Raw genomic sequence first — 13,620 nt, 5'->3', positions numbered from 1 at the left:
GAGCGTAAAGATTTGGAATGGAAAACATTCACTGTACTTCAACAACTATAGTTGGGGATATCAGGTAAAAAAAATTCTGAGTTTTATACTTCAACAGAACTTAATTATCTCCTTCATGTTAACTGATACTGGCTCAATATCGTTGTGGAGGTTGGGCTGCAAGGGGAGAAATTTCATGTTTACACAGAAAATGGGGCGGCAAAAGTTCAGTGGAGAAAGTACAGAGACTCCAAAAGTCAGCCTCTAACTTGGTACAAGGTAGAACAACAAATTAGTAACATAGTACTAGTGACCAATATATTATTACTCAAAACTTCAATCTCTGAGATATTTTATTTCTATAGGCCGCATTTGACACACCAGAGGGGACGGATCCGGTGGCCTTGAACTTAGGATCAATGGGAAAAGGAGAAGCTTGGGTGAATGGCCAGAGTATTGGTCGGTACTGGGTCTCCTTTCATACTTCCAAAGGGAACCCTTCTCAGATATGGTAGGAGGATATCTGTTCACTCTCCTATTTGAATTATCTTGGTAATGAATTAAATGTTATTCTTTGAAGCCATGTTCTCCTCTTTTTAGGTATCATATACCGCGATCTTTTCTTAAACCCAGTAGTAACTTACTAGTCATTTTGGAAGAAGAAAGAGAAGGGAATCCTCTTGGTGTAACTATAGACACAGTATCAGTCACCGAAGTCTGTGGTCATGTCTCCAGTTCACATCCTTCTCCTGTGATTTCTCAGAGAAGAACAGGCCACAACCGGAAAAAACAGAGACATCTAAAACACCAGTATGATAAGAGGCCTAAGGTTCAGCTCCAGTGTCCTAATGGCAGGAAAATTTCGAAGGTATTGTTTGCAAGCTTTGGTACTCCAAATGGAAATTGTTGGAGCTATTCTGTTGGAAGCTGTCACTCACCCAAATCTTTGGCAGTTATTCAGAAGGTAACACTATCATCCCTGTGAATTCTGCCTTCTTACTGAAATCATAAAGCTCAAATAAGAGTTTCTTGTAAATGTATGTAGGCTTGTCTGAACAAGAGTAGGTGCTCTGTTCCAGTATGGAGCAAAACATTTGGAGGTGATTCATGTCCACACGCTGTTAAATCCCTGCTGGTTCATGCTCAATGCTCATGAGAGTCCAATTCTTTAGTATAGAATTCTCTTATTTGTTTTCTTCTCTTTCTGTTTCTTATTGTGAAGAAGTAACAAATGTATTAATGAAATATTACAAAAGCACAATACAAGGTTTGATCTACGTAGGAAACATCTGAATAGCTCTCAAACCGGTGCAGTTGTTGACTCAGCCTCTATCTAGTCAGTTAATCAGTTAGATCTTCCTGTGGCTACTTAAACCAGGTCTACAATTAGTGTTTCAATCAAACTATCTAATGCATCATTGAAAGCCATGAAAATCTGAGAATGTCAGATTTCCTCTATTGCAGAATTTTCATAAACTTCAATCTCGTGAAAATCCGGTTTTCCGACAATCTCTTTTCGAGCCATGACTGGTTTGATCCTCATGACTCTTCTACATCTCTCTTCTATTCCTTCTCTCATTCTCTTATGCAGCTCTTCATCAAGTGTATCCGCCATTCCTTCAGAAGACAGAGCATCCAACACCAACTTATATGTATACTCTCTTGGAACCACCCCAGCCTCCACCATCTCCACCACCAAATCCCGAGCCTCGGCAGCTCTCCTGGTCTCAACAAGAGCGTGTATTAGCGGCGTGTACGTGCTTGAACCAGGTACACCATGATCCATCTTCTTCATTGTCCTCATCATCTCAATTGCCCGTTCTATCTCATTAGTAACACTATAATACCTTATAAAAGAATTATAAGTCACCTGGTTCGGAACACATCCTCTCTTCTTCATATCTTCAAACAGCTCCAAAGCCCGACCAATACGATTCGTTTTGCAACATCCATCGATCAAACAATTGTAAGTCACCACATCAGGTACAAACCCTCTGAACAGCATTTCCCTAAACATTCGATTAGCTTCCCACATCCTTCTCCTTATAGCCTTTCTACACCCGGTCTGCATTCCATATCTACAGTAGGAGCTTATTAAAATAGTGTAGGTATAGATGTCTGGTGGGTATCTAAAACCCGGTAACTGCATCTGATCCAACAAGAATCGAGCTTTTTTGAAATTCGCAACTCGACAAAGAGCATTGATGATTGTATTGTAAGCATAAACATCAGGTTTGCAATGATACTCCTTCATCCTATAAAACGTAGCTAACGCCTCTTTCACAAAACCTTCTTCTCCTAGGCATTTCATCAAACACGTTACAGACGCTGTGGTAACCACATTTTTCCCGTTCTCTCTTCTAGAGACTTGCCGGAGAAAATCCCAGAGACCCGTAAAGTCGTTGCCTTTAGCCAATAGACAAGCCATATCTCTACCAGTGACCTCATTATGATCAAACCCGAAATGGGTTTCGATCCAAAAGAAGAACTCCATAGCTTTCTGCAACCCGAGTGAAACTTTCTTAGGATCCATATATGCGGCGGGACCTAGAACAAGGACTTCGGAACGGCGTCGTTGCGATTCTTCACGGAGGTTTCTCTGCTTTAACGGTGACCGGTGACGAAAACCCTTTTGCCGACCGATGGATCGTGGGGAGATGAAGAAGAATCTTGGGATTGAGCGGAGAACATCGGAGACGAGCTGCTGAGACCATGGATTCGCCACCGTTGAAGAAGCGAGAACGGCGTCGAATGGACGGTTCTGAATCATGGCGGCGATGAGCTGATCGATAACGCGGTTGCATTGCGACGGTTTCATTGTCTCCTCCTACTTGGCTGCTACTTCGAGTTTCGTTAACAAACTCAGCAACACATATCTCCGAACTTTTTAAAATATTTCCATTTTGCCTCATACTTTTAAATTGATCGATTTCGACCCTCACTTTTAATTTCTAAGTTTTTAATTACTAGTAGAAATTTGTTTTGTATTATTATTTTTTTTTTTCTGTAGTTCAAATTAGCTTGGAGAAGAAAAATAAATATTTGGTTAGAAAGTTCTCTTTTTAATCAAAATAAGATGATTCTAATACTGTATAAGAAAAAATTAATTTTACTACATTTTATATCTTCCCGCACTCAAAACTTCAAAATTGTGGATTTTGTCTTTAGGTATCCACAAATTTTATATATTACAAAGATGTGAAAACTCCAATTACATTAAATATAGGACCCTAAACTTTATAAAAATCTCATTTATAGCCCAAGATTTTGTTTTAATTTGAATTAAGCGATTCAATTCAAGCTTTTTTCCTTGGTTCGGATGGCTAAAGAAAGAACCGATCTCGAGCCATATCATTGAATTGAAAACTGTGCTCAAAAGAGCCCAAACCCGACCCACTCAGCTTCGTTGGTGATTCGTGGTGAGAATCGGAGAGAAGAGAAGGACGACTTGGGAGAGTCCCATCTTGGTGAAACCGATCTCCGGCTAGAAACAGTCCACGGCGACATCGTCTCCATATCGGAGCAGTAATATTCATTCTCCGATCTCAACCGGTTTTTTCTCCGACTACTACCACCGCTCTTGTTCTTCCTCAGCCTAAACTTAGGCGACGGGAAACACCCGAATCCGGCAACGGAAAAATCGGAGCTTTGTTCGGGTTCGGGTTCGGATCCGGGTCGGATTCGGTTCGGGCGTTGGGGCTGCCACCGTTCCGAGAAAGCTCGCGGAGATGATCGGAAAGAAGGTCCAGGGGAGTAGAATACAGAAGGCGACGACGGCGTTGGTGGTGGCTTGAGCTTCGATGGGGTAGTAGAAAAAGAAGTGAGAGGAGATAAAGGACGGCTTTTTGAGTTGGAGATGAAAGAAGACGACGGCGGAGATAACGCCGGCGGGTAAAGCGGCTGAGAGTGTGACAATGGTTTTAACCGGAGAGGGGATAGCTTCTTTAGAGGGTGAAGAAAAGGAGTAGTGGTGTTACCGGGTTGAGAAATTCGGGTCTTGGGTACACCGGGTCGGATCTCCCAGCTGAAAGGTATACTTCCTGGTCTCTTGAATGAATCATCAACATCGACAATGGCCATTTGGATTTCTGTTTTTAAGCTCTCAAGAAGAAGAGACAAGACACCAAAAAACAGAGAGAGATGAGACTTTAGAGAGTTGGAATAAGAAGGACTGAGTTTAACGTCTTTATATGATGAGAGTGGAGAGAGAGAGAGAGAGAGAGAAAGAGAATGAGAGAGATGAGAGGCGAGATTAGAGGAAGATAGGAGTGGGTGGCGGGAGAGATTAGAGAAGTTTATCTGTGTGTAATTTGACTTGGTTTCAATTGGTCCCTACCCTTTTTTTTTTTACTTAACTTTTCAATTATGCAATGGTCACCACAATGTATATAAATAACCCACACCAAGTTCTTTACTTTATTAGAAAACAAAAATACATCTTTAATCTAAGGTCATGAGACCTACCTATTACTTTGAACATTACAAATTTAGAACCCGATACAAGGGCAAAATACTAGAACAAACCGATAGGTTATTCAATTGACAATCACAAAAGTCAATCAGAACTCTTTATTTAATTCATCTTTTGGTATATGTTTATGATATCTATGTATGTGTTGACGACTTTTTATAATAATAGATGGACAGAATTAAAGGCCTATAAAGATTTGAATTATCAAGTGCTCTAAAATAGTAACAGCATCAGCATGCGGTCTTCCATGATTTAGACGTGAAAGGGAAAATTAAACCAAACAAATTTGTGGGTAAAAATATTCAAACTTTGAAATGATCAATGACTCTTTCCCTACATGAGCTCAAAAGGGCTAACCACTTCACTTTTGTCTTTGTCTGCAAAAGATTCCAATGTAGTCTTTAATATATTAGCAAGGCATAATGATGATATGTGTCACATAAGATGAAACCAAACTTCAAATGATCACCACCTAGTCTCGGTTGAATGATTTTTACTGGAATTTCGGAAAGAACAGGGCACTCTCATCCTGCACCGTATACAAGACGTTGAACCCATAATAAAATGAAGACTATAAGATCTTTTCTACTGATGGAAACTGATATACAGATTCCTTTGCTCATGAAAGATGAAAGACCATATCTGTTTTCAGCTTGCTGATGGCAGATCTTAGCCTTTTGCTTAACCAATATATCATCAGCTTCAAAGACCTTGTCAAAAGAAAAGGAAAAATCTTTATTCGTAATGCCTTGTTGTTTTGTCTCACTGTGCGTTATGGAAAAGTAGCGAATTATAGGTTTACCTCTCGAGGAAATGTGAATAGCCATGTCAGTGCTTAGATTCAAGTGTACATCACCTAGATGTGAAAGTATCCAACCAGGTAGTTTGGACGGCTTATCATGATGGCTATATCACTTCAATGGCAATGTATTATTAGACCAAAGAAATGTAACATTATAAGCAAAACATAAGCATATAGTCTCTGTTTAGTCCTAAGAATTTCTTCCCTTTTCTAAGGAACAAAGTGAGCTATCAAATGTATATTCTAGAGGTAATCCAGATACTTTGCGCATATACTTAATATATTAAAACTTCTATAAATTAATAATATTGAGACCATAAAAATCTATTAATTTATAGAGGTTTAAATTTTTTGATTATTAATTTATAGGGAGACTTTCCTAATTTGGTAAAAAAATCAACAAAAATAAATTAAAAATAATATTTTTATAGATACAGTTACAAGAAAAATAACAATTATCATGTTTTGAATATAACACTGAAATATTTTGATATAGTAAAAATATTAGAAATAAACTCTAATAAAAATTAATGTGTATATATATATACATATATTTTGATACGTTTATATAATTATTAATTTATCTTATTGATTGGACCATATCTTTGCAAAAGATTTTTAAAAATTATTATTTTTTATACTATCAAATTTTGTCCTAAATTACATTGATTGGAACATTATTTTTTCAGACTCAAATATTTAAAACGAAGGTTATCAAAAAATTTAACCACATATAAAGATAAAAAACTATACTTGTATATGTTCCGCAAGCATATGGTTCATATCACGATCCTTGATTGTTTCAGCAACTTCACTAACACCGTTGTTCTTACGGCCTCCGAGATTACATTGTGCATTGACTTTATTGTTTTTTTTTTCTTTTTCGTGATCTACCTTCTATAAAGATATTATAGTAGGTTAGAACATAAAAAGCACAACATCCTAAATAATGGATGAACAAATAAAAAATCTAATTTTAAGTTGCCAAAAACTTATAATGTAACTGTTGTTAGGGTTGAAAAAAAAAACATAATCGAAATGATATTAAGCCTGAACTCAAAAATTCTAACGAAAGATGAATGAATAATGAATAATGAAAATGATTCTGATTTTTGTTCAATAGACTAAAACTCTCTTAGGCACACAGAGGGTTAGACTCTTCTATGCTTTTAACTCTCTGAAAATTTGGCGCTCAACTATAGTGGGACCCACAATTAGATCAAACCACTCTCGTAAATCGTAACGGTTTTTGACTTCAATCGACGGTCAGCATTGATCCGATTATTATTTCTTTATTTATAAATATTTTGAATAGAAATAATTAATTCTGAGTTTTTCATTTTCCTCTTCTTCTCTCCTTCAAGATCTCTCTCTCTCTCGCAGAAGAGAAACCCTAAATCTCACCGGTATACAAGAACGCCGAGCCGGAGATTTCCAATTTCTTCGTTAACGATGTCTTCCTCGTCGTCATCGAGGAAACAATCCCAGGAGAATCCGATCCCTCGTCCGAACTTAGCCAAGACTCGAACCTCCTCACTCCGCGATGTTGGTAACCGTCGTGTTCCCCTCGGCGACATCACAAACCAGAAGCCTGGCTCCAAAAATTCTTCATCGTCGTCTACTCTGGTAAGTTTACCATGGATTCTCTCATCTTCGTTTTGTTTTCCATTTCAATTCCGGTGTCTCTTTGTCGAGAATCGTAGTTTTTAGGGTTTATCCTAGAAATTGAAGTCTTGAATCTGTGAATGTTTACATCTCTTAAGGTGCATTGTTCGAATAAGATCGGCCAATCGAAGAAAGCACCAAAGCCTGCTTTGTCTCGTAACTGGAATTTGGGAATTCTCGATTGCGGTTTACCTCCCAAGTCAATCGCGAAATCAAACGTAATCGTTCCTTGCGAAGACACAGAATTGCCTCAAATCGATGATAATCTTCTATCTTCATCACCTCCTCTATCATCCTTAGAGGCCTCTTCCACTCAATCAGATCAGTTAAGATCCACTCATGACTCTTTGGAGAGTCCCAAAGTTGAATACATGGTCGAGAGCAGTACTGTTCTCCCGGAGTATGCAGAGTCATCAAACACTGATTTTGGGAATGATGATAAGATTGTGAACATTGATAGTAACTTGATGGATCCACAGCTTTGTGGTGCCTTTGCTTCTGATATCTATCAGCATCTGCGTGTAGCCGAGGTAGGATTGCTGTAGTTTTACCCTGACACAGTTTGACTTGATTCTGTTTCTGAAACGTCTTAAAAATTTGGTTATTCTTCTCTGCAGTTAGAAAAAAGACCGGCTCTGGATTACATGGAAAGAATTCAGCCAAACATCAATGCTAGTATGCGTTCTATACTGATTGACTGGCTCGTGGAGGTAAGCTTTTGATGAATCCCGGTTCATTAATCGCAAGATATTTAGTTTACATTGATAAAGGCAATAAGTTTAGTAATGGACACAACGTATTATAGAATTGTCACTGGTAGGTAATATGTAGTTACAAAGCTGTACTTTGGATTATAGAATTGTCACTGGTAGGTAATGTAAAGTTACAAAGCTGTTCTCTGGATTTTATAAACGTACAGGTTGCTGAAGAGTATCGGCTTTCGTCTGAGACGTTGTACTTGGCAGTGAACTATGTAGATCGGTATCTTACGGGCAGTGTAATAACCAAACAAAATCTGCAGTTACTTGGTGTTGCCTGCATGATGATTGCAGCGTAAGAAATATTGATATTTACTGTTTGGCTTCATCCTTTTTTCTTCTTCAGAAGTATGCAATTTCTAATCAGTAAACAAACTGGAATTCCAGAAAATACGAAGAAGTGTGTGTGCCCCAAGTGGAGGATTTCTGTTATATCACTGATAACACATACTCAAGAAACGAGGTTTGTGTTTTGGTCTTCCTGCACTAACTCTTCTTCTTGTGGTTTTGATATGCTCGTAATAAGTCGTTAACCTTTATTGCTTTCGAACAGCTTTTGGAGATGGAGTCTTCTGTTCTGAACTACTTGAAGTTCGAATTAACAACTCCAACAGCAAAATGTTTCTTGAGGTAGCTTCTGGTCATATTGATGTTGACTTCAATCATCATTTTTTTGTGGTTCTTTGCTGATCTTAACTTGTAAAAATGGTGTTAGGCGCTTTCTTCGTGCTGCTCAAGGCGGAAAGGAGGTATATTGTTGTATGAAAATTAAAGATGAGCTTTCTAGGAAATGGGTGATGGTTATATACGTTTCTCACTGGTTGTTGTATTAGGTACCATCACTGCTGTCCGAGTGTCTAGCCTGCTATCTCACCGAATTATCTCTATTAGATTACGCTATGCTACGATACACTCCATCACTCGTTGCAGCCTCTGCAGTTTTCTTGACACAACACGTACTACACCCTTCAAGAAAACCATGGGTATGACCACTGCATTTCTAGGTTCTCATTAGTTAACTTTATGCAACTCTGTGTTGTATTGAATCCTGTTAAATTGGTGGTTTTTCAGAACGCTACGTTAGAGCATTACACATCGTACAAGGCTACACATATGGAAGCATGCGTTAAGGATCTTCTTCAGCTGTGTCATGGGAATCCCTCAACTGATGTAGTTGCAGTCAGAAAGAAGTACAGTCAACACAACGTAAAAAAACACTCCACTTTCTTTATTACGAATTGTTTCAAATAAATGTCTGAAGTGCTTACTCTCTTTTTTTTTTTATCCTGGCAGTACAAGTTTGCAGCAAAAAAGCTTTGCCCCACATCACTACCGCAAGAGCTATTCCTTTGCTAGGCTCCTCGGTATCTTCTTTTTTCTTCCACTCTTGTCTTGTCTTGTAGGTATTGTTGATAAAAAAACTCATTGGGTGAAGCAAATGTACTCAGTTTAGATGTGTAGACGAAAAATACTACTAATCAATATGTAAAGGTTTGTTTCTTTATAAAGAAATGTACGTACATATGAACAAAGTTCTAAGCTACGTATGTGGTTTGGGTGGTTCAACCGCCTTTGTGGAAAAGGCAATTGAAGTAAATCAGTAATTCCATGATATGAGATTGTTAAATTCCTCACAATTCCATTAGTTTTCTTCATTTTTGACATCAAATCAAAATCATTACCTCTCTAGGGCTAATCACAAGAATATAATTACATCAAATCAAAATCATTAATTTGTTTTGTTTACTTATCGTTTTTTTTCCGCCTGTCGACTTGGGAACCATAAGACAGTTCACCTAAAGATCTGACGTTTTTGGTTATGAGGTCACCTTATAGCTTTGTTGTAGCGACTGATCATTCGATATTGCGAAAGCGAGAGAACCGAGAATGACTATTCATATAGCTATCAACACAATACAATACTAATTTCCTTAGTTCTTCTTCCTAATAGGAAAAGAAGATTATTAAAAAAAGCAGTTGATTAGTTCAGTCAAGTATCAATAGTGTTTTTGGACGCATTACTTTGACTCTCGTTTACTCGAAGATATTTTTGTTTTGGACGCATTATTCGTGCTTCGTACGTAAATCGAGTAATCGAGTCAAAGAGACGCTTATTTGATGAGGTGAGCATTGAATTAAGTTGTTTGTATGCAATTATATACTCCGATCCATAAAATATGATAACTACAAGTCTATATATTCTGCTACCTAACGTTCAAACATTTCAGCTGTAACGGCATTACAATGTTCTTTTTTCTTTGATGAAGTATTATTGACCATGTTCGTTACACTATTTTAACCAATCTCTATATTATCCATATCCATATTCCATAGAGCTTTTTGCTATACTAATCCAAACCAAACACTTTTTGATAAGATTTCAAATTTCACACATTATTCTTGCCCTTTAAAATCATACAGTCTTCTTTTATTAATTTTTACTTTGCGAGTTGCAATAAAGTGTAGTGCCATTAGCATTATAATAATTCAATGATCATTACAAATTGACAAATACGATCTACAATGGATCGAATTTTTAATATAGATTTTGTATATATATAATGCTGAGGAGTGAGGACTGATTAATGAACTCCTCTTTAGATATTTGTAGTCACGGAGTGGGTTGGTCGATTAATGACGGAAAGCTACAAGTTGGAAAAGATTCTTATAGACTTATAGTGCATAGTTACGATTCTTCTTTTTCTAAACTAAGTATAGTTTTCTTACAGGATAGTTGTCTTAAGTCAGTTGGTCGCCAAACCTTGTTAAAAAGATGTCAATATATCAACAAATTAAACTAGGCATCATCTTGATCTTTATCTAAAGACAATAAATATTTGTCTTCAACTAATCTTTATATAAAGACAATACATATTTCTCTTGAACTAAAAAGTGTAACCAAAATATTAAGTATATAGCATGAGACCATAGTATTCTTATAATTATACTACATTTTTATATTGGAAGGAACCAAAACCTGATATTTTCTAAGATCCATAACATTTAAATACTAATTGTAGCACAATACCTAAGTAGAAACCTAACCGATAACAGTAAGCAACGAATCTGATGCTCCTCTTTCTCTAAATTCGAATGAGATATATCACGGTGGCTGAAAAAAAAACAACAAGAAGACAATTCAAGTGTTTGTCATAATATACTCATGGGATAATATAAATTTGGGTATATAATGAAGATATAACACTTTTAAGGGATCAAGTTGAAGAAAGTGCAGTTGAAATGATGAAAGGGGTTTCTGGTTCATTCTTTTCTGATTCGTTAATGGACATTGAGGATGGCTGTGTGCGTGTACTTCAGTAAGTGGACGATCTGAACCTTATTCTTGTTCTTGATCTCCTTGATCTTGATTATTAATATTATTTTTTTCCTCAAAGTACCCAAGTTTTGCGGTTCAAAGTTGTAATTCGAAATAATATATGTTATCTGAATCAATAGAATTCCCTTTATATATTTTGAGACTAACTTGTCCCTTGAATTTTAGGCTAATGAATCTGACGATAATCATAAATCTTCTCTAAGTCCTTACGGAATATTTGGTTTCCCACGAACCAAACTTCGGGTATTATAAATTTATAATTAAATAGAAAAAGAAAAAGTTCGTCTATATATATACTAGTAAGTAACTTTAATTATAATAGAGCATTGATATATAGAGAAAAATTTACAACAAGAAAAAAACCTCAACTTTTTACTAAAGCAACGCAAATAACTAATCAAAAAAAAAAAAAATAATACAGAGATTATAGTAAACCAGCACGTTTTTATACTTTTTTACACAATTTCTTTTTGAATTGAAATTAACTTTAACAGTCATTACATAGCTGATGAACTCATGAGACAGTTCCTTCTCCACGAAAATCCAATACAGTTTAATTTTGCGTGTACCATTTGTGTGTTTTAATGAGTCTAGTTGGGAAAAGTAATCAAAAGATATTTCATTTTGAGAAGAAAAAGAGATAGCTTACACGCCTACCTCATAAGTGAGTTACCTGCGCAGAAACTTCTAAGGTGGTGATATAGTAATCTTTCGAATTCTAGGTAAGATATATATGTGTGTGTCAGTGTGTGCTCCTATTGATCACACTAAAATCACCTTTTACTGAGTCATCATTTTGAAATTTACACATGATTGCGTGCACTCATTATTTAACATCCAATACACATGTCGGCATCCATCTCTCCATATGCCATGAAACATGAATGTTCGTTTTACATCTTAGAGCCGTTATTAACACTTCTTACTGATAAAAACAAAGTCGTTTTTGATTCATTTCATCTTTGAATGTGCACATAACCATAATGCCTATTTATTTTTAAAGAACATTTTATTTTCCCTAATCTCGTAAAACCCTTGTTATATAAGTACAAGTTTATTTTTATTGAATACTCTGATAAACCCTAGTTGTAAGTGAAAATAAATATAACACACATACACACATAAGTCATATATGCTTCTTTTATTTTCAAAAAAGCTGAACAAAAGACATTTAAGTCAGCATCTTGGACTTCCAATTTTCCATGCCCATATTCTCTTTCTTCTTTGTTTTATTTTATTCATACAAATTTTCGTAATCGAATCATTCATAGAAATCATGCCAGTCAAATTTTTCAAAAGTAACACGAGTAGTAGTATTATATGGTCCTACCAACTTTTTACCAATACAAGATATATATATTTTTTAGTACACTTTTTACTTTGTACTGTTTAATTTGGCCCCAAAAAAGGATACACAAAAAAAAAAAAAAAAACAATTTCTGTGTATATAAATCTGCACTCCACTCTCTCAGCTTCTCTTCATCCACCTTCTCTTCTTCTTCTTGTTCGATTTAGAAAACTCAATAACCAGACAGTCATAGAATCAGTGTATTTCAAACAGAGTTAGTATATTCTGAAACAGAGGCCTATACTACTGTCTTTATCNACTTACTCTGCATGTAACTTCATACATTCAACGAACAAACAAAAAAAACAGAGCAAAACAAACAAAAATGGTTCGTAGCCAGCAAACAGTTCTCGCCATCGATATGCCACCACAAACTGGCGGCTCCAAATGCTTCGACGACGACGGAAAAGTCAAACGAACTGGTAAAAATGTTTCTACTTTAGATTCTTATTGAGACTTAGTTATATAGAATAGTTCAAAAATTTGTTAATTCTAAGTTGGATGTTTAGTTATGTTGGGAAAATGAGAAAGATATAAAGTTTTTTTGGAATTTATGGGTTTTTAGGGAGTGTTTGGACGGCGAGTGCACACATAATCACGGCGGTGATAGGTTCAGGAGTTTTGTCACTAGCATGGGCTACGGCACAGCTAGGTTGGATCGCCGGACCGGTGGCGATGTTGCTCTTCTCCGTCGTCACTTATTTCACTTCTTCTCTCCTCGCCACCTGTTACCGCTCCGGCGACCCTATCTCTGGCAAGAGGAACTACACTTATATGGGAGCTGTCCGATCAAACCTAGGTAAATACGAAAAATTTGAAGTAGAGTTTCTTTTTAAAAAAAAAAAGGACTGAGGGATCATATCAGAACATAACATGTTTTATTGTTCTTGACAGGTGGCGTGAAGGTGACGCTATGTGGGATTGTTCAGTATCTTAATATATTTGGTGTTGCAATTGGCTACACGATTGCTTCAGCTATAAGCATGATGTGAGTGTTCTCACTTGTTAAACACTTAACGCTACGTACGAAATTTGATAATGGGGTCAAACGAGTTTGTGATAAAAAAACTAACAACTGTTGTTTGTTTGTTTGTTTTTGAAAAACAGGGCAATAAAGAGATCCAACTGTTTTCACAAAAGTGGAGGGAAAGATCCATGTCAGATGAACAGTACTCCTTACATGATTGCTTTTGGATTAGTCCAGATTCTATTCTCTCAGATTCCAGATTTTGATCAACTTTGGTGGCTCTCAATCCTCGC

General features: G+C 36.4%; 5 protein-coding genes across 5 annotated transcripts in view; 3 read left to right on the top strand and 2 right to left on the bottom strand.

Annotated features, from left to right (window-relative positions):
• The window catches only part of LOC104704934 (beta-galactosidase 16), a 9,858-nt gene extending 8,591 nt beyond the window's left edge, over nt 1-1,267 (top strand). Inside the window, exons 15-19 of the mRNA XM_019227872.1 lie at nt 11-64; nt 151-258; nt 345-490; nt 580-943; nt 1,025-1,267. Of these exons, the coding sequence (XP_019083417.1) occupies nt 11-64; nt 151-258; nt 345-490; nt 580-943; nt 1,025-1,135 (783 nt within the window). The 3' untranslated portion in view covers nt 1,136-1,267. The remainder of the gene's footprint in view (nt 1-10; nt 65-150; nt 259-344; nt 491-579; nt 944-1,024) is intronic.
• On the bottom strand, nt 1,373-2,911 carry LOC104702520 (pentatricopeptide repeat-containing protein At1g77405-like). Its single transcript, XM_010418380.2, has one exon. The coding sequence runs from the start codon at nt 2,795-2,797 to the stop codon at nt 1,424-1,426; it is 1,374 nt and encodes a 457-aa protein (XP_010416682.1). The 5' UTR covers nt 2,798-2,911; the 3' UTR covers nt 1,373-1,423.
• Nucleotides 3,081-4,304, bottom strand: LOC104702519 (extensin-like). The gene has a single exon (XM_010418379.2). It carries the CDS (start codon nt 4,057-4,059, stop codon nt 3,352-3,354), a length of 708 nt encoding a protein of 235 aa, XP_010416681.1. The 5' UTR covers nt 4,060-4,304; the 3' UTR covers nt 3,081-3,351.
• LOC104702518 (cyclin-A1-2-like) lies at nt 6,631-9,224 on the top strand. Its single transcript, XM_010418378.2, has 10 exons — nt 6,631-6,878; nt 7,016-7,447; nt 7,535-7,627; nt 7,837-7,970; nt 8,063-8,138; nt 8,229-8,305; nt 8,391-8,424; nt 8,509-8,658; nt 8,747-8,881; nt 8,969-9,224. Exons 1-10 carry the CDS (start codon nt 6,705-6,707, stop codon nt 9,029-9,031), a joined length of 1,368 nt encoding a protein of 455 aa, XP_010416680.1. The 5' UTR covers nt 6,631-6,704; the 3' UTR covers nt 9,032-9,224.
• Nucleotides 12,639-13,620, top strand: part of LOC104702517 (amino acid permease 3-like) — a 3,422-nt gene continuing 2,440 nt past the window's right edge. Inside the window, exons 1-3 of the mRNA XM_010418377.2 lie at nt 12,639-12,782; nt 12,926-13,159; nt 13,255-13,348. Of these exons, the coding sequence (XP_010416679.1) occupies nt 12,686-12,782; nt 12,926-13,159; nt 13,255-13,348 (425 nt within the window). The 5' untranslated portion in view covers nt 12,639-12,685. The remainder of the gene's footprint in view (nt 12,783-12,925; nt 13,160-13,254; nt 13,349-13,620) is intronic.

The sequence above is a fragment of the Camelina sativa genome, chromosome 7 (assembly GCF_000633955.1).
Source record: "Camelina sativa cultivar DH55 chromosome 7, Cs, whole genome shotgun sequence".
NCBI lineage: Eukaryota > Viridiplantae > Streptophyta > Magnoliopsida > Brassicales > Brassicaceae > Camelina > Camelina sativa.
This window is presented reverse-complemented; position numbering and strand designations above follow the sequence as displayed.

Excerpts from the sequence above, each read along its gene's own strand:
- LOC104702520 (XM_010418380.2), bottom strand. The coding sequence starts at position 2,797 with ATGAAACCGTCGCAATGCAACCGCGTTATCGATCAGCTCATCGCCGCC.
- LOC104702519 (XM_010418379.2), bottom strand. The coding sequence starts at position 4,059 with ATGGCCATTGTCGATGTTGATGATTCATTCAAGAGACCAGGAAGTATA.
- LOC104702518 (XM_010418378.2), top strand. The coding sequence starts at position 6,705 with ATGTCTTCCTCGTCGTCATCGAGGAAACAATCCCAGGAGAATCCGATC. Across the intron at positions 7,971-8,062 it reads GCCTGCATGATGATTGCAGC|AAAATACGAAGAAGTGTGTG; the intron begins GTAAGAAATATT and ends CTGGAATTCCAG. Across the intron at positions 8,306-8,390 it reads ACAGCAAAATGTTTCTTGAG|GCGCTTTCTTCGTGCTGCTC; the intron begins GTAGCTTCTGGT and ends AAATGGTGTTAG.